Source organism: Salvelinus namaycush, chromosome 4 (assembly GCF_016432855.1).
Source record: "Salvelinus namaycush isolate Seneca chromosome 4, SaNama_1.0, whole genome shotgun sequence".
Taxonomy (NCBI): Eukaryota; Metazoa; Chordata; class Actinopteri; order Salmoniformes; family Salmonidae; genus Salvelinus; species Salvelinus namaycush.
In genome coordinates this window covers 75,552,477-75,573,259 of record NC_052310.1, presented here as the reverse complement: position 1 = coordinate 75,573,259, position 20,783 = coordinate 75,552,477, and the positions used below count along the sequence as shown (strand labels likewise).

At 39.1% G+C, this 20,783-nt stretch overlaps 1 protein-coding gene across 1 annotated transcript; it reads left to right on the top strand.

Moving 5' to 3' along the window:
* The first annotated feature begins 2,279 nt into the window (after nt 1-2,279).
* Nucleotides 2,280-20,214, top strand: LOC120046823 (PHD finger protein 10-like). The gene is made up of 12 exons (XM_038992361.1): nt 2,280-2,435; nt 8,900-9,006; nt 9,296-9,426; nt 9,683-9,766; nt 9,917-10,041; nt 13,325-13,474; nt 14,184-14,293; nt 14,394-14,538; nt 14,714-14,857; nt 18,802-18,910; nt 19,110-19,298; nt 19,880-20,214. The coding sequence occupies exons 1-12, from the start codon at nt 2,367-2,369 to the stop codon at nt 19,972-19,974; spliced, it is 1,458 nt and encodes a 485-aa protein (XP_038848289.1). The 5' UTR covers nt 2,280-2,366; the 3' UTR covers nt 19,975-20,214.
* Nucleotides 20,215-20,783: the final 569 nt, after the last annotated feature.

Sequence of the window (20,783 nt, the reverse complement as noted above, 5' to 3'; positions counted from 1 at the left end):
CTATAGTAGACAAAATAAAGACATAACGATGCTCTGACGAAGACACAACCCCTTTTCGTTCCCTTGCATGAATTGCGCAAGGGAACAGTGAAAAAGACAATGATGTGTAAGTTAGAAGTTAATATATTAATGCATAATTCGTATAGCCTATATATAAGTGTCCAGTGCCTTCAAAAAGTACTCAGACCCCTTGACTTATTCCACATTTTGTTAGTCTGAAATCAAAATGGATTCAATATATTTTCTCACATCTACACAATACCCCATAATGACAAAGTGAAAACATGTTTTTAGAAATGTTTGCAAATGTATTAATTTACAGAAATATCTAATTTACTTAAATAAGTATTCACACCCCTGAGTCAATACATGTTAGAATCAACTTTGGCAGTGACTACAGCTGTGAGTCTTTCTGGGTAAGTCTCTAAGAGCTTTGCACACCTGGATTGTACAATATTTGCACATTCTTTTAAAAATTCTATGAGCTCTGTCAAGTTGGTTGATTTGTTAAATACTACTGCACTGTTGGAGCTAGGAACACAAGCATTTCGCTACACCTGCAATAACATCTGCTAAATAAGCCGATTTGTAAAAACTGTAACTAGGCCACATGAACAGTTAATGTCATCTTGGTAAGAGACTCCAGTGTATATTTGGCCTTGTGTTTTAAGTTATAGTCCTGTTGAAAGTTTAATTTGTCTCCCAGTGTGTTGGAAAGCAGACTTAACCAGGTTTTCCTCTAGGATTTTGCCTGTGCTTAGCTCTATTCCATTTATTTTTATCCCAAGAAAATCCCTAGTCCTTGCCGATGACAAGCATACCCATAACATCATGCAGCCACCACCATGCTTGAAAATATGGAGTGGGTCTCAGTGATGTGTTGGATTGGCCCCAACCATAACGCTTTTGTATTCAGGACAGTTAATTTCTTTGCCACATTTTTTTGTAGTTTCAGTTTAGTGCCTTATTGCAAACAGGATGCGTGTTTTGGAAAATGTTTATTCTGTACAGGCTTCCTCCTTTTCACTTTGTAGTTACTCCACAATACTAACCTAAATGACAATGTTGTTGAGCCATCCTCAGTTCTCCCATCACAGCCATTAAACTCTAATTGTTTTCAAGTCGCCATTGGCCTCACAGTGAAATCCCTGAGCGGTTTCCTTCCTCTCCGGCAACTGAGTTAAGAAGGACGCCTGTATCTTGGTACATCCAAAGTGTAGTTAATAACTTCACCATGCTCAGAGATATATTCAATGTCTGCTTTTTTTACCCATCTACCAATAGGTGACCTTTGCGAGGCATTGTAAAATCTCCCTTGTCTTTGTGGTTGAGTCTGTTAGAAATTCACTGCTCGACAGAGGGGACCTTACAATTATCTGTATGTGGGGTACAGAGATGAGGTAGTCATTCAAAAATCATGTTAAACACTTATTGCACACAGTGAGTCCATACAACTTATGTGACTTGTTATGCACATTTGTACTCCTTTACTTTGACTCTATGACAATTGAGTACTTTTTCTAGCATTGATGAAACAGACCTTTTCTGAAGTAGTTCTAAAATCCCCCATAGGGAAAATGAATGGTGAAAAAACGATTGGAACCATTTAAGTGTTTTACCAAACACACACATGTATACACTCATGCTACACACACATCACAACTGCTGCTACAGGAGTGTTATGATTGCTAAATACTGCACAATTTAAAAAACACTTGCCACCCAATCCCCCTTCCCCAAAACACGTGTTAATATTGGACTATAAATTGTGCCTTCCTGTATTATACTTATGCTAAAATGTTTATTCTATTCTACTGAGCCATTTACTTTGTTCATATTATCTTTTTTTTGTTGCATTGTCGAGAAGGAACCTGCAAGTTAAGCATTTCGTTGGACGTGTATACCATGTGCATCCTGACTAATAAAACAAAAAACACAATTTGAATCAATCAAAACCTTTTAACCAATCACAGAGCGCTGATGATGCACCCACTTATTTCGCCACGCCCACTTTCCGCGTGTGCCGTTACCCATACTTGGTTGTCACTAGTTACCAAATCATCAAGTCATAATTATGGATAAACCCCGCTAATTAATAAAATTTATTTTCTCAAATTCATATTTTAAACATAACCTCAACCACACTGCAAACCTTGTGCCGAACCCTTAAATGAACACCTAAAAGCAACATTTTATTTTCATGAATTTGTACGACGTAGCCAATGTTGGCAAACATGTACTGTATTCCCCATCCAAAGACTTGCTTTACCGCCACTTGAAGATTTGTTCCTTGTCTCTGTTTCCAGTCGGTAACATTATTACCCTAGTGTGCATCTCTGAAGCTAGCAGCACAGTAACCGCTAAACATGGCTACTGTTCTCCCAACCAGACCTTGCGATAGCAACCCTGCAACCCCGGGAGCTCAGTCTGTAAAGGTAAACTTGGCAAAGATATCGGATCAGAAATACTAGTATAACGTTACACATTGCTGGCCACATACATATTGTGTTGAAGACACAACAGGCTAAGGTAGTTAACGTTAGTTAGCTGACAACACAACTGTTTAATTCAACCTACTGCCGTTTCGCTAGTTAAATACAACTGATAGCAATCTAGCTGTTGTGGGTCGATGTGTTCTAACTTTTGTGTCGTCGTTAGTTAACGACTAGACAGTTTACGTTACTAGCTAGCCAGCCATCCATAACGTTACTTGAAGTTACTTAGCTAGCATAGCATCTAGGCAGTTAACTACGGTAACGTTAGCTGTTTAGTAGTGTCAGCGTATCATTGTTTACTGAGGTAAAGACAGTTTCAAGTTGGATATTCGTGCTTTCAAACCTCCAAATAAGTGTCATGATGTTGGAAAAATTGCGCACAACATTGCACAGGAATTATTTTCACGATTAGGACATTAATTCGCTTTCCAAAGCTAATAAACATGTGGAAATGTGAGCAGCATTCTGTATTCCTAGTTGAATTAGTTATATATTTACATTTTTGAATTTCAATAGCTCCTTAGTCATGTGACGTACTTGACTCAAACAAGGTGCATAATGTACACTGACTACCCTTCTATATTGCACACTCTTGTTTGTGTACTGTAAAATCACTCGGTGTAATGTACATTTTTCATAGTTTTAAATTTCAATAGCTCCTTGGTCATGTCAATTACACACCTAAGAAGCGTGCAGTGGATATACACCCATATTGCATAACCTCTAGTCATGTATCTTCTATATTGTTGTACATGAATATTAGTTTGACAATTAGGGGGTTCAGTCCAGTGTTGTGTTTACCATTTTCTTTAATATTTATCTATAATAATTGGTAGTTCTAAGTACTTATTTTCCCTGTTTTTTAAAATATTTTCCCACAGTATTTAACAGCGGTACACAATAGGAGAGAGACAGATAATATCTCCTTTCATCGTTACTATCAACCATAAAGGGCAAAGTACGAGATTCATGCTGTTCATTGTCCAAAGCAGGGATGAGAGTGAGCTAGTAAGGTAGGCTGCAGTGGGTTTGCTGGTCAATACATATACTGAACATGTAACCACAGTAATGGTGGCCAGTAAATCAATGAATAAATATTTAATATTGACAAATTAAACAGAAATTGTATACCTTTCATCTTTTCCAACATGTCAACAGACACTTTACTTCAAATAAGTACGAAACATTTCAGTGGTAACTTTCTCTTTATCCCTGGTTGATGTACATTTCAGAGCCTCTTCAGTGTGGATGGGGTATAGCATACATTTTCAACAACAAAGACAGCACTTCCAGTTTGTGTTCTTTACTCTGTTGAACTCTTTTGTCTTCATTCCTTGGAACCACCGTTGGCATGCAAAACATTCAATCTAAAACAAAACAAAGCGTAACACGTTATAAATAATATCAAATATGAATGCAGTATGACGAATTAGCCATCCATTGTTATATCATAGATTGTCTTACATGCTGTCACTGTTGTCAAAAGATTATAAACATGTTAAATAAAGTTACTAACCCAGTCAGTCTTTGGGCCACATCCAGGTTCTTTATCAGTGGCACACATGAAGCAGTTGTTGGCTTTGTTGAACTCTGAAATCATAGGCATGAACTGAACATATGGCTGTCCCACACAACTACATACACTAAGTTGACTGTGCCTTTAAACAGCTTGGAAAATTCCAGAAAATGATGTCATGGCTTTAGAAGCTTCTGATAGGCTAATTGACAATTTGACCTGTACCTGTGGATATATTTCAAGGCCTACCTTCAAACTCAGTAGCTCTTTGCGTGACATCATGGGAAAATCAAAAGAAATCAGCCAAGACCTCAAAAAAATTGTAGCCCTCCACAAGTCTGGTTCATCCTTGGGAGCAATTTCCAAACGCCTGAAGATACCACGTTCATCTGTACAAACAATATTACGCAAGTATAAACGCCATGGGACCACGCAGCCATCATACCACTCAGGAAGGAGACGGGTTCTGTCTCCTAGAGATGAACGTACTTTGGTGCAAAAAGTGCAAATCATTCCCAGAACAACAGCAAAGGACCTTGTGAAGATGCTGGAGGAAACGGGTACAGAAGTATCTATATCCACAGTAAAACGAGTCCTATATCGACATAACCTGAAAGGCCGCTCAGCAAGGAAGAAGCCACTGCTCTAAAACCACCATTTTAAAAATCCAGACTACGGTTTGCAACTCCACTTGGGGACAAATATCATACTTTTTGGAGAAATGTCCTCTGGTCTGATGAAACAAAAATAGAACTTTTTGGCCATAATGACCATCGTTATGTTTGGAGGAAAAGGGGGGAGGCTTGCAAGCTTGTGGGGGTGCTTTGCTGCAGGAGGGACTGGTGCACTTCACACAATTTTCCTTCCTCATGATGCCATCTATTATGTGGATATATTGAAGCGACATCTCAAGACATCAGTAAGGAATTTAAAGCTTGGTCGCAAATTCGTCTTCCAAATAGACAATGACCCCAAGCATACTTCCAAAGTTGTGGCAAAATGGCTTAAGGACAACAAAGTCAAGGTATTGGAGTGGCCTTCACAAAGCCCTGACCTCAATCCTATAGAACATTTGTGGGCAGAACTGAAAAAGTGTGTGCGAGCAAGGAGGCCTATAAACCTGACTCAGTTACACCAGCTCTGTCAGGAGGACTGGGCCAAAATTCACCCAACTTATTGTGTGAAGCTTGTGGAAGGCTACCAGCAACGTTTGACCCAAGTAAAACAATTTAATGGGAATGCTACCAAATACTAATTGAGTGTATGTAAGCTTCTGACTAACTGGGAATGTGATGAAAGAAATAAAAGCTGAAATAAATCATTCTCTCTACTATTATTCTGACATTTCACATTCTTAAAATAAAGTGGTGATCCTAACTGACCTAAGACAGGGACTTTTTACTAGGATTAAATGTCAGGAATTGTGAAAAACTGAGTTTAAATGTATTAGGCTGAGGTGTATGTAAACTTCCGACTTCAACTGTATATATGCCTTGTTAGGGAGATTAAGTATCATACATAAGGTGTTATGTAGTCAGTGTCTTATTGCTGACAATACTGTGTTTACGTGATGACACATCTTCACTATTTACTTTGAAGTGACATAAGGGCCATAAATATTCAAGTGTACGGCATCAGAAACATTCAACTCCAATTCCAGTTATCTACATAAGGATATTACATGTCCTTAGACTTGGTTAGGTGCACATCTAATGTACTTCTATGTTCATCCTTCCTACTGTATGACATTTTTTACACTATTTTAAAATTGTGATTTAAAAAAATGTTTATTGTCATGTTATGACTATTTATTACCTCACCCACAAGCATTTGTGGGGCTGCAGAGTTTTAAACTGAATGATGGAGAAGGAAAGAGGACTTTTTGTCTGTAGACCTCACAACAGCAACCACCACCTTGCAATTGTTTCTTCGCCACAGCGCTGTGACCAGCTTAATGGACAACATGACAACTAATGTCACAGTACCATGCAGCTGTATGCCAACGACAAAGGACAGTTATACGTATTTCCAAACAAATGTGGACAAAAACATGACAATAACTATTACAAACAACAGCAAGTATTGCATGGAGTGCATAAGGATGACCAGTGTACAAGCAAACATAACTTTATTTTCTATTTTAGAGGCCACCCTCAGGCAAATGAGTCCGGTACATCTGGACCAGAACCAAGTTATTCTCCAGTGCTCTGACCCTCATCAAAAGAAAAGTCCCCCTCTACTGTCCATATCCCACAGCTGACTTAACATTTACCATTGCACTGAGCTGTAGTATTTCTTTATTAACATACAGCTGTGAAAGTGTTTTTCAGCTCCCATGAAGATTTTTATGCTGCATAGTCAAAATAAACAAAACTAGTTAGTAGTATACATTTTTGAAATGACTTACCAGAGTCACACAATAAGCTTAGTCTTTGATATTTCAACAAAGTAAGGACAATAATGCTTTTAGACCTACAAGCTAAGAAGGCTATGGATATGGGAATCTCAGTTGTCATGGTTCTTGGGGCGTCTACAGCTAGAGGGCTCTCATGGTTCTTGGAGTGTAGACAAATGGTAGAAGGTGAGAGGGTGTTATGAAATGGGAGTGGGTTGGGGTGGTGCTTATAACATAATGACACCTGACTGGAGCTAGACTGAAAAGGCATCAATACCGTCCACTCAGCAGGACCTGAGAAAGCAAGAAACTGGAGACAACATTTTATGCCCGACCATAAGACTTACTAAAATGATAACGTTAACTCTGAATTTCAACCGTTACACAGTCATTGACTATCCTATTGAAGCTTGAGGACTGTTAGAAAGGAGTCTAGGGACCATCAAATGTCCTGCGATGTGAGATTGTAATGTCCTGGAAGGGTTTGAGGGTACAAGGGGGTCAGACAGATAATAGTAATCACTGTTAACTACTCTATCAGTCAGATACACTCTTTTTCTCCAAATGACTTCTGAGTGTGGGTCTCAGGCTTACAGATTTAGGTCTTAATAGCATGAGATGAAAGTAGACAAACATCAAAGTGTGCGATTATGAAGGCATAGTCAGTGGACATTCCAAACCTTTTTTGAGATCATAAGGTCACATGACCAAGGAGCTATTGACATGTTAAAATTTTTAAAATTCATGTAAAATCGTGAGATGAAAATGGACAAACTAAAGGGTGTGCAATGTGTAGGCCCACTGAGTGGACACTCTGAAACTTGTTTGAAGTCAGTAGGTCACATGACCATGGAGCTATTGAAGTTTTACATTTGGAAAAATGTATGTAAAATCTTGTGAGATGAAAATGGACAAGCTAAAGGGTGCGTAATATAGAAGGGTAGTCAGTGGACATTCTGAACCTTGTTTGAAGTCAGTAGGTCATATGACCAATGAGCTATTGAAATTCAAAAATGTAAATAAATAATTTAGAATGGTGCGAGACGTAAATCAGATTGTGTGTCTATGCCATCGCGTTAGCTACAACCAGTTTTGAAAGTTTTTTTTAGGAGTAATGGTTAAAGAGCTATTGAAATTTGAAAAATGTGATTTGTCACTATGTTGACGGTCCCTAACTGCTGTTGGTGGACGTAAGGAAAACTACAGGCGAATATCTGGCGAATATCCAACCTGAAACTGTCTTTACCTCTGTTCATTGTTTTTGTTTACATCGTGCATGTGTTGTTAGACCACAGTCCAAATCCAATGCTCTCTGTTTTGCCTCTAGGAATGCCTAAATCAGGTTGTGATAACAAGTATTGGTATACAGTCTGAAACAAAACACAGCAAAAACTTGAAGTGTCCTTTATTTTTTATTTAACTAGACAAGTCAGTTAAGAACAAATGATTACTTACAATGACGACCTACCAAAAAGCAAAAGTCCTCCTGCGCTGACGGGGGCTGGGATTAAATATATAGGACAAAACACACATCACGACAAGAGACACCACACCACTACATAAAGAGACATAAGACAACAACATAGCATGGCAGCAACACATGACAACACAGCATGGTAGCAACACAATGCAGCAGCACAAAACATGGTAGAAACATTATTGGGCACAGACAACAGCAAGGGCAAGAAGGTAGGGACAACAATACATCACGTGAACGAACTACAACTGTCAGAGTGTCCATGATTGAGTCGTTGAATGAAGAGATGGAGATAAAACAGTCCCGTTTGAGTGTTTTTTGCAGCTAACGTTAGCTGTAGTGAACTGAAAATAGGAGAGACCCAGGGATGGGGTTACAATGCAGAATGTTTAATACAAGTACATTTGAATTTACTCTTCCTGTGCTGTTGGTACTTCATTTGGTCGAAATTAGAGACAAAATATCCGCAGGAAAGTGTTATTTACCCGACTTTGTGCCATGGCACATAAGCAAAACCATGTAAACACCTCCAATACTTCGGTTAGTATGCATTTGTCGCGTGCATGTACTTCCATCTTGTGCATTGTGTCATAAGCAAACAAAACTTGTTTGCCACAAACTCGCATTTTGAATTCGTTTAATAATGATTTCCTGTGGATATTTTGTCTTACGTTTTGACCAGCTGAAGGACCAACCCCATGGACAATCGGCAGAGTAAGTTGAAATATAATTTTATTCAACATTTGTGACAAACAAGCGATGTTTAGGGGTTTCTATGTAAGTGTGCATGCCTTTTGCTGTACACAGTGGAAGGCAATCAGGCTACCTCTAGGCCAGCTTTATCTAATGAGAGGGGGAATGGTGCTTGCTGGATCGACACAACAGAGGAAATTAACTCACCCCTTGAGATCTGAAAACGTCCCCAAAACATTATTTTTGGAGAAAACTATTAACTTTAACAAGTAGTAATAGTTCAGGTGTTTTGTGTATCCTAACTGTATTGGCTATCATTTTAGGATGACATCGAGGAAGTGTCCAATGATGGCAGTCAAGCTCCAAAAAGACAGCGCATGGGTTCAGGTGACAGTTCCAGAAGTTGCGACACCTCCTGCCAGGAACTTGGGTATGTGGTCAGTTCGTATCTGAAGGCGTAGTTTGAAATATTTTCATCACTACTTCCTAATAGACCATGTCCAATCCCCATTACAAACACGCAATTCTGATATTTTTTCCACTAATTGGTCTTTTGATAAATCAGATAATTTCACATCAGATCTGCTTGGTCAAAAATATCATAATTGGGCTGCTTGTCTAAACGCAGCCTACGTGTCCAATAACATTTAGTCCGTCTTTCAAACAGGCTTAATACTTCTACCCTGCTCTTAACCTTTCAGTCATATGTGTTTCCCCAGGCCCACATACTTCTCAGCAGAAAATCTGACCGAGTACAGGTGGCCATCAGACGGTAGTGGGGAGTACTATATGTTACAAGAACAAGTCAGTGAATATCTGGGAGTCACTTCATTTAAGCGAAAATATCCAGGTAATGTGACTGAATGTTCGGCTTGTATGGTGTAGTAGGATCATTGCGTGTCAATTTGATGATTAGGCTAATAGTCTTGTTATAGCCTATCTGTAGATCATACTGGTCAATCTCTGACTAACCACGCCTTATCTCAATGGAAATAAGCCTCCAGGTTTGATTTGTTTTTATCCTCAATCATTAATGTTGTCTCTGGCTGGAGCAGTCTACTACTTTTAATTACCTAATCAACTCAATCAATAAATTCTTCTTTTAGATTTGGAAAGGAGAGACCTCTCCCACAAGGAGAAGCTATATCTGAGGGAGCAAAATGTCATCACAGAGACACAGTGCACCTTGGGTGAGAAGTGAAAAACATGGAATTGTTGCATAATCAGGAAGAGCTTAGAGTTCAGCATAAACCACCAGGGCCTCAAGCCTTCCCAAGAGTTGTTTTGGGGAATTAGGCTACTCGTGGATACCATAATTAATTGTGAATATTGTTTTCCAGGCTTGACTGCTTTACGAAGTGATGAAGTCATTGATTTGATGATCAAGGAGTACCCAGGAAAACATGCTGAGTATTCTGTCATCCTCCAAGAGAGGGAGCGCCAGAGGATAACAGAAGAGTACTCTGTAAGCACTCTGTTCAGAGAGTATCACTATGTTAGTACTCTGTTCAGAGTACCACTAACGTTAGTACTCTCAGTTCAGTGAGTATTACTAAAGTTAGTATGCTCAGCAACATTGACACATTTTAATTGATGCGAAGTTAGCTTTGTGTTTGCTGATTTCTAGATCTTGTTACAGAAGTCTTGGACTTGAGTTCCCCAAATATTTTTTTTATATAAAAATAAATAATATTTGGGGAACTCAAGTCCAATTTATTTTTTGTATACTCTACCGTTCAAAAGTTTGGGGTCACTTAGAAATGTCCTTGTTTTTGAAAGAAAAGCTTTTTTTTGTCCATTAAAATAACATCAAATTGATCAGAAATACAGTGTAGACATTGTTCATGTTGTAAATGGATATTGTAGCTGGAAATGGCAGATCTTTTTTATTTTTATGGAATATCTACATAGGTGTACAGAGGCCCATTATCAGCAACCATCACTCCTGTGTTCCAATGGCACGTTGTGTTAGCTAATCCAAGTTTATCATTTTAAAACGCTAATTGATCATTAGAAAACCCGTTTGCAATTATGTTAGCACAGCTGAAGACTGTTGTCATGATTAATGAAGCAATAAAACTGTCCTTCTTTAGACTAGTTGAGTATCTGGAGCATCAGCATTTGTGTGTTCCATTACAGGCTTAAAATGGACGGAAACCAATAACTTTCTTCTGAAACTCGTCAGTCTATTCTTGTTCTGAGAGATGAAGGCTATTCCATGTGAGAAATTGCCAAGAAACTGAAGATCTCGTACAACGCTGTGTAATACTCCCTTCACAGAACAGCGCAAACTGTCTCTAACCAGAATAGAAAGAGGAGTGGGAGGCCCCGGTGCACAACTGAGCAAGAGGACAAGTACATTAGAGTGTCTAGTTTGAAAAACAGATGCCTCACAAGTCCTCCACTGGCAGCTTCATTAAATAGTACCCGCAAAACACCAATCTCAACGTCAACAGTGAAGAGGCGACTCTGGGGTGCTGGCCTTCTAGGCAGAGTTGCAAAGAAAAAGCCAAATCTCAGACTGGCCAATAAAAAGAAAAGATTAAGATGTGCAAAAGAACACAGACACTGGACAGAGGAACTCTGCCTAGAAGGACAGCATCCCGGAGTCGCCTCTTCACTGTTGATGTTGAGATTGGTGTTTTGCGGGTACTATTTAATGAACCTGCCAAGGGTGATGGTTGCTGATAATGGGCCTATGTAGATATTCCATTAAAAAATCAGCCGTTTCCAGCTACAATAGTCATTTACAACATTGACAATGTCTACACTGTATTTCTGATCAATTTGATGCTATTTTAATGGACAAAAAATTAGCTTTTCTTTCAAAAACAAGATGAGGGAAAAAGGAAACTGCACACAGCTCTTGATAGTATCACTGATCTTTAATAAGCTTACGTAACGGCCTCACGGCCTTCGTCAGAGCTTTTGTGAGTTAAAAAACAATTCCACCCTTATGTAGACCTAGCCCCACCCACATCCGTTCCATGCAATGAAAGGGGTTGGAGGCGAAGGAAAACAAATAAGTGCTACCAAATATAACAATATGCATTTCATAAATATTAAAATAAAGTGGGTAAATAAGACGTATTAAACACGTCTGTTAAACCACAATGAGGACAAAGACCTACTGAGCAAGTTTCCATTAATCATTGGGTACATCGTACGAAAAACATCAGAGTAATCTGAAATAGGGGCATAATTCATATTCAAATTTACAACATAACACATGTAGGCATTTCATCATTAAGACCTTTAGGAAATAATGTCTGGAGGGTGAAAATCACAAAACATTCTCTTTTGCTCAGAGTATTATTTATATCACCTCCCATGTCTGATATCTTAACTTTCTCTATGCCTCAAATCTAAAGGTAGAAATGTCATGTTTTAGATCATTAAAATGTACTGCGACTGGATAATCCCTGTCGTTTCTCCTAATTGAACTTTATATTCACATATTCTCTGTTTGAGAGAACGAGAGGTTTTACCTACATAGCACAGCCCACATGGACATTTTAATAATGTAAATAACATGGGTGGTGGAGGACCTAATAATGTAATTTATTTGGAACCGTTTTCCTGTATGTGGGTGGCAGGAATATTCACACTTCATTATATTGCTGTACTGTGCGCATCCTCTGCATTTATAGCTACCATTTGGAAGAGGGTGTAAAATAACCTGGCTGATTTTCTTTTTTGGTGGCAGTTGGCATGAACCAATTTATCGTGTAAATTGCGACCTCTCCTATACACAATAAGTGGTGGATTTTTAAATTCAGCCGCCAAAACTGGGTCCGATGATAAAATATGCCAGTGTTTTTTGACCGCATCTTCCACTTTTCGCGAGTTCAAAGTACGTTGTTGTGAACATTACGGAGTGTTCTTTAGCGGGTCTTTTTTGTAGCAGTTCATCTTGTGTTTTTTTCCCAATGCCAAATTAAGAGCTTCATCCACACACTGTGGCGAATAGCCTCTTAGAAACCTAACGTGCATCTCCGCTGCTTTTTCTAGATAATCCTCTGTGGAGTGGTATACACGGCGCAGTCTGAAAAACTGTCTTCTTGGAAGTCCTCTTTAATGGCTCAGGATGGAAGCTGTCACCCTGTAATAGAGTATTGCTGTCCGTTTCTTTTCTATACAGAGTTGTAAACAGGGTTCCATTTGATTTCTCAATCCACGTATCGAGATAATGAACACGTTGAGTGTCACGTTCAATAGTGAATTTGAGATTGGGGTCAATGTCATTGAAGTCTGACAGCTCTTTTTCCGTTCCTTCCTATATGCAAAAAATGTTTTCAATATATCGATACCACTTCAGGACTTTATTCAAAGATGGATTTTCGTTTTCATTATTAACAAAACGTTCAAAAAGACCCACATAAAGGTTAGCATAGCTCGGAGCGAATGTGGAGCCCATCGATGTTCCATTCGTTTGGAGGTAGTATTCATCATCAAACCTGAAATAGTTATACGTCAAAACATATTCAGCCAGCTCTAGAATAAAGTTTGTTGGTGGATATTCGTTAGTATCTCTGTCTCCCAAATAGTGAGCTAGGGCTGCCAGCCCCCCCACATGGGGAATGCTGGTATATAGACTCTCGACATCTAATGTGACCAAAAACAAGGACATTTCTAAGTGACCCCAAATGCCTGAACTGTATTTTCCTGAACTGTATTTTCATTTAAAGTTTACATGGTTATTCAATATGTTGTTGGTAAGTTTTTATTCAAAAAAATTTATCTCCTAGAAAATGCAGCAACAAAAGCCTCAGAAGGTTGAAGCCAGTAAAGTGCCAGAGTACATACAGAAAGCTGCCAAGAAAGCTGCTGAGTTCAACAGTAACTTCAACAGGGAAAGGATGGAAGAGAGAAGGGCCTATTTTGACCTTCAGACACACGTACGTTAATTCCTTGAAAAAAGACATATAGCTCCATTAGTCTTTTGTGTTTATAAGAACTCACTTGCCATGTTTGAGTAGATCCACTGAGTGTACAAGGCATTAGGAACACTTGCTCTTTCCTGGACATAGACTAACCAGGTGAATCCAGGTGAAAGCTATAATCCCTTATTGTTGTCACTTGTTAAATCCACTTCAATCAGTGCAGATGAAGGGGAGGAGACATGTTGAAGAAGGATTTTTAAGCCTTGACACAATTGAGACATGGATTGTGTATGTGTGCCATTCAGAGGGTGAATGGACTAGACAAAATATTTAAGAGCCTTTGAACAGGGTATGGTAGCAGGTACCAGGCACACTGGTTTGTGTCAACTGCAATGCTGCTGGATTTTTCACACTCAACAGTTTCCCGTGTGTTTCAAGAATGGTCCACCACCCAAAGGACATCCTACCAACTTGACACAACTGTGGGAATCATTGGAGTCAACATGGGCCGGCAACTCTGTGGAACATTTTCGACAGTTTGTGGAGTCCATGCCCGACAGATTGAGACTGTTCTGAGGGGAAAAGGGGGTGTAACTCAATATTAGGAAGGTGTTCCTAATGTTTTGTACACTCAGTGTTGATCGGTACATTCATAAACTGTATTATCTATGTGGAGTTGAACGTGCAATTGAAGGAGTAAAAGTTTCAACTAACTTTCTAACAGATTATCCAAGTACCCCAAGGGAGGTATAAAGTCCTTCCTCCAGAGAGAACCAAGACTGGACCCTATCCAGTGGCCCTCATCCCTGGGCAGTTCCAGGACTACTACAAAAGGTAAGGTTCACTAACCAAAAAACTAGTCTCATGAATGCAGGTCTTGACCTCTAAAGATATTTGAGTAGCTGATAAATTGATGTTCCTGTGTTTGATACAGGTACTCTCCCAACGAGCTGCGCTACTTGCCCCTGAACACAGCCCTGTTCGAGCCCCCCCTGGACCCGGAGCTGCCTGCCCTGGACAGTGATGGGGACTCGGACGATGCAGATGACAACAAGGGAGAAGAGGGCAAGAAAAATTCAGTAAGGAACTGGATCCTTGAACTGGTTTTACACAATTCACTTGATTTCAGAGCTAGAGATGCGAAGACATGTTGTATTGTATTAACAGTAAATGCCTAGAGATGCTCTGTAAGTTGATTCAATGTAAGCTCTTTTGCAGCTTGCTTGAATAGTAAGAACTGAATTGTGTCTACAGGACAGCTCATCTGGAAACACCTCAGATGGGGACAGTCAGGACAGTGGAGTGCAGTCAAAGGGCAAGGCCAAGGACAGGACTACCACCCCGGCTAAAGATGCCACCCCACGCCCCAACCAACACAAATCTGTCCCTGGGTACAAGGTAGAAGAAAAAAGCCCCTGACTTTCTCCAACAGCACTTCCCTTTCCCCTTCTTTACTACCCCTTCCAGCTTCTTCAGCACTTTCAATAGAGAGACTCTCCTTTGTTTTTCTGGCCCTGTCACTCCTCACACATACACTCCACCAGGTGGCAATAGTTCTTATTTGGGGCAACACTCAAGTCTGTGGACTTGTTCTGCCTTCCCTCTTTCACTTGGTCCAGTTTGCTACTGATGGTTCCATATCAATCATATGGTTAAAATACTGATGGTTCTAGATCAACCATATGGTTAAAACAGTATATACACTAGATGACTTAACATAAAAATAAGTATAAAAACATTGTCCTTAAAGCTAGAATCCTTAATTGAAACAATAAATAAACATACACCCCGTCTCTGTTTTGGTAAAAATCTGAGGGATGGGCCTGGAGAAATGTAACCACTCTCAAATTCATAGACAGAACTATGGATGCAAGGACTAACCATCCATTATACCAAACGTATAGTTTTAACCATTTTGAGGCTATACAGTGTTCAAGTCAAATTGTATTGGTCACATACACATATTTAGCAGATGTTATTGCAGGAGTAGTGAAATGCTTGTGTTCCTAACTCCAACAATGCAGTAATAATTAACAATACACACATCTAAAAGTAAAATAATGGAATTAAGAAATATATACATATTACGACAAGCAATGTCGGAGTGGCATTGACTAAAATACAGTAGAATAGAATACAGTATGTAAACATTATTAAAGTGACCAGGGATTCCATGTCTATGTTTATAGGGCAGGATCCTCTAAGGTGCAGGATTGAGTAACCGGGTGGTACCCGGCTAGTGATGGCTTTTTAACTGTCTGATGGCCTTGAGATAGAAGCTGTTTTTCAGTCTCTTGGTCACAGTTACTTTGTTTACAATTTACTTTGTTTACAAACATTGGAGTTAACAAGCTTCTATTTTGGGTATTGATGGTGTACAACAGTTGAACTAAGCTCATGAGGCATTTATAAATTATATTCTTCAAGAATCAATGGGTATAGATCATTAATTTAAATCCCAAAATTGATGTATCTACTAAGGATTCTAGCTTTAAGGTATTATTTTGCGAAAGTACTGTTACTGTCCCTGCTACTACAACAACAACATATTTACATGTAATTTTGTCCTTGAAACATTTTAATTGAAATACTGTGGAATTCCTATGGAAGACTGCTTCTTCTGGGCAGTGCCAATATGGTTGACTGGTGACTTCAAAGCCTCTCATTGGCCAAAACATAGCATCAGCAATCCAGGGTCTATATACATCATTGGTTGAAACACTGATGGTTCCATATCAGACTTTATAAGCAATAACAGTTTGGAGTAGTTCTTTCACATCTGGAACTTTTTCTTCACAGCACTTTCGATTGGTCCTGAAGACTTGTACATTTTTCACCGTATTCTTTGAATGTCTTAATATACCTCTTTTCTGTCTACTTGGCAACATACTAATTAAAGGGATAGTTCACCCAAATTACAAAATGACATTGGTTTCCTTACCCTGTAAGCAGTATATGGACAAGGTATGACAGCGATCCGTGCTTTGGTTTAGTTTCCATGGTATTGTTTCCAGATTTTAGCATTTGTGGCACATATCCATTTAAAGTCAGGGGACCGATTTTATTAGCTTTTTCATGTTCAAATAATTTATAAGTGACTTCATGGAACTTCACAATACATTTCTGATACTTTTGGATGATTTGGGCGTGATGTGTGAAAAAATGCTAATATCAGTCCCATGACTTGAAGCAACTTTGTGTCACAAATGCTTAAACATTAGCATTTGGAAACGGTTCCTTTGGAAACGAAACCAAAGCATGGATTGTTGTCATACCTTGTCCATAGACTGTTTACAGGGTAAGGAAACCAATATGTCATTTGGATGAACTATCCCTTTGAGACATGTGAGCAGATATATTTGGCTGCTAGATTAATTGTTTTTAAACAACATACAGTATTTCTTGTTATGATACAGACTTTATAAGATGCATCCATTTGATTTAGTAGTAGCACTTCAACTACGGTAATACTTGAGTGTTTTGAACGTTTTATATTTCAAGTTGTCAATACTTTTAATGCAGTATTCTACGGTTGTTTGAAATAACCTTACATACTGTTCTTTGTTTGAGACTGGAGAACACAATGTTACTGTGCCAGAGGCCTGTTAATACACTTTCTCTATGTTGGCTTTTTTTTTTTTACTTTCGATTGCCTCTGAAAGTTATTGTTGTGTTCAGTTAGGAGTATGGCTTTTCTGGGATCAACATGATCAACCTTCTGGCAATTTACGCTCTGTCTTACTGCAAGGCTACATGGGAGATTAATAAAAGTTAGTTTGCTAAAAATGACAGCAAGAGCAGTAAGCCCAAATGTGGCATGACTGGTATTACTACACTACATCATGATTTGATCTTTGGTCATTGATTGCTGTGGAGTGTTCATAACTTTCCACAGGGATTGATTTTTCTGTTAACTTTCCAATCAGCATGTTTCCAAAGGGAATTTGAATCATTTACTTTGAGTACTTTTTACTTAGAAGTTTAAAAATGTTTCACTACTTACTTTTCATTTATTGTTGGCATGTAATGCATACAAATAAACTATATATCTTAGATGTGTTCGGAATTTATCACTAACTTTCTAATATCGGCGCTCATTGAATTTAAGGCTAAAGTCAATACAGTACTTGCAGAATAATTACCTAGCTATAGATAACATGGCCTTAAAGTTGACTTTATTATCATTTTAATGCAAGTTAAGAGTTCAGGTAGCCATCTGAAGCCTAACAGAAAATATGTAGCCTTTTCTTCTTGTTTTGCACCAGTCAAAGGAAACATTTCAGGATGGCAACACCAAACGTTTGACATTTTGAAAACTGATTATATTTCCACGAACACATAGAAACCTACTTCATACTCATGGGCTATATCCTCCTAACTGATTGCACACTTGTCATTCCCAATATTTGTGCAGACTGTCTGCCTAAGTAGGTACAGTTTGTGTTCAATTTGTTCCTGACTTGTACACTTCTCTCTCTTAGAATGTCATGTCTTACATTTTTTATTTGAGTGTAATGGCAAAGGTGTCATACCTTCCTTTGGATAAATATTTCTCCTAGTTTAGCTGGCACCCCTCTTTCTGTGGAAAGGGTGCCAGCTAAATTAGCTGTCCTTTTATTAACTCAACTGTGTGTCTCTAACCTCCGGTTCACCCTCCCACAGGTTTCGTTGTTTGTTTTAGAAAGGCTTTTACTGTTCTTATCTAATCCAATACTCTTTATGTAGGAAAACCTTTGTCAGTCTTTAGACACAGTTCACCATTGAAATAAAAATTTCAAACAAATAGACTACAGAGATGTTTTGATTGTGTTAGCAGCACAGAGACTGTAATGAGGTCATGTAATGAAATACCTGCAGGGAAAGAGTTTTCCTCCCGTCAGAAATCACTTTGGCTAACTACCTTTTTATAAATGTGGGACCACACAATGTGTGGAAACAGCTCGGCGTCTACCGGAGGGACATTCAACTGTTTAACCTGTTATGAGCAGCTGTGGGGGACACCGTGGCACATCCAAATGGATCTTAAATCAGCTTGACCTCTTGGTGTTTGCCTTTTGGAGATTTTGAGATCTGAGAATCATAGACTCCCATTCCCCATGACTAGAAAGGGTTTGTGGGAGGTTCTTAAAAATGACAAGGCTTTTCCTAGTCATTCTTGTTTGGGGTTGTGAAGTAAGAAGCACCTAACAGGATTGGATCTATTGTGAGTAAATTAATATATACCTCCTATCAGGCCTTTTAGGATTTAACACCTTGTATAATGTGTGTTGCCCAGAAGCCCTGTGTCACATGGTGCACTAGGCCTTGTTGCTAAACATGATAGCATTGTTCTGTCCTTGCAGCCTAAGGTCATGCCCAATGCTATTTGTGGCATTTGCCAGAAGGGTAAGGAGTCCAACAAAGAAGGAAAGCCAGAAGCTCTCATTCACTGCTCACAGTGCAAGAACAGTGGTAAGTGGAACTGCTTGTTTTTTTTAATTAAAACTGACAAATTGCACAGGCTTGTTCATAATGACCATAACGCCGCTAAGATATGAGCAACAGAACTTAATCTGAATTGTTGGGATCACAAATTGGAATTATACAGTGTGTTTTGGAGAAGTGCTGTGGTGTGAGCGTTTGTCTGTGTGTGTGTTTGTGTCCGTCCCAGCTCACCCATCATGCCTGGACATGAGTGAGGAGCTGGTGGGTCTGATTAAGACCTACCCGTGGCAGTGCATGGAGTGTAAGACGTGCACGGTGTGTAAGCATCCCCACCACGAGGAGGAGATGATGTTCTGTGACACGTGTGACCGGGGCTTCCACTCCTTCTGCGTGGGCCTGGACTCCATCCCTCTAGGTGAGCTCTCGCTCTGGGTCTGTTCAAAAACTTTAAGGATGTATCATTCCTTCTTTCCTTGGTGAAACCTTTGTGATGGAATTGTTGCTTACGCCTATCAATATGTATTAGATCAGTGATTACTTGAAGGATGGAAGGGGGAGGGTATAAAAAAAAGAATCTCTGTCTTTCTCTCTCATTGTAGCTGATGTAGTCTTTTATGGAGTTTTGGGGTGATTTGAATTTCTGGTTTTATGTGAAAATAACATTAATTTGCATAGCCATCTGAACTTGGTGAATAATGCTAAATTAGAAATCTGTTTTTAGAGTTTTCCAAGACTGGCATTTAAGATTTTTTTTTGTGCAGTCAAGAAGGGTTGTGTGTTACCTCAACTTGCTATAATTAGCGTTGCTGCAAATGAAACACCAGAAAGTTAATGTTCGGAATCTGGTCAAAATGCTTTAGAAGTGTTGAAATCAAATGTCAGAAAGTGCTGGTCTTAAATGCCTTTTAGTCTGATGGATCCCACAATGCAGTCTGTTTTCTAGCCTTTGGGTTGATGTTACGTATTACAGCTGGTCCACATCGTTTTTCTCCTCAGGTTGCTGGGTTTGTGAGTGTTGCAACAAGGAGTCCTCAACCCCCAAGAAGAAAAGAGGAAGAAAAAACCAAAAGTCTAAATCTGCATATAAATAGAATGTGATCAAATCAATAAGCTAACTGTTTTGATACTTTTTGTACTTTAGAATGTGTTAAGATTAAGTTTTGTAATCCTGTGTATATATATATGGATTTCCTTTGTCTTAATTATATTTGAAATGTCATTGCCACTGAAGTAAAACATTTTTTGCCAGTAAATGTTTAAATTATTTAACCCATGACTGCCCTGAAGTTTAATTAAAACACATGATGTCCCTAAAATGCCCTTCCTACCATTGTGCTCCAATAACTTCTCATCAAAGTGGTGCCACCTAATACTGCCTATTCCTCTCTGATAAGTTACAATAGAACTCTAAATCAACCACATGTTGTTGTTGTTACATGTCTAAGAACACAGTCAATACATCCACACATACAGCAGGCACCACAATAGCTGCTCATGCGTAAGGACTGGCTTAAGTGTGACCAATTAGTCACTTGGAGAGATGGCCTTGTGTAGCATCTTAACAGCTCTGTTCAGGTGAGAGCCAAAGAGATCAGTTTGCCTCTTATGGTCCCTTTGGGCCCTGGTGTGAAGTCTTATAGCAGCTGCCACGTGGCGACCAGGTAGACTACACTAAGAGAGAGACGTACGCAGCTCCCTGTCATCTGATAGGTGAGAGTGTGGAGTACAATAGGCAGTTGGAAGCAGCAGCAAGACACTAACGATACGCGTGTGAACGCTCGCCGCATGGCATAGAAAGGTCAGTGTTCCACTCAACAACCGCAGTTGTTTTTTAATTTTTTTTAGGAGCCCATTCAGTTAACATATCAACGTTCAACAACTGAAGCCTGGCTTGTTCTGT

Bases quoted from the DNA above. Each gene is read 5' to 3' on its own strand.
- LOC120046823 (XM_038992361.1), top strand. From the start codon at position 2,367: ATGGCTACTGTTCTCCCAACCAGACCTTGCGATAGCAACCCTGCAACC. The intron at 9,427-9,682 runs GTAATGTGACTG...TTCTTCTTTTAG, and splicing joins ATTTAAGCGAAAATATCCAG to ATTTGGAAAGGAGAGACCTC. The intron at 9,767-9,916 runs GTGAGAAGTGAA...ATTGTTTTCCAG, and splicing joins AGAGACACAGTGCACCTTGG to GCTTGACTGCTTTACGAAGT.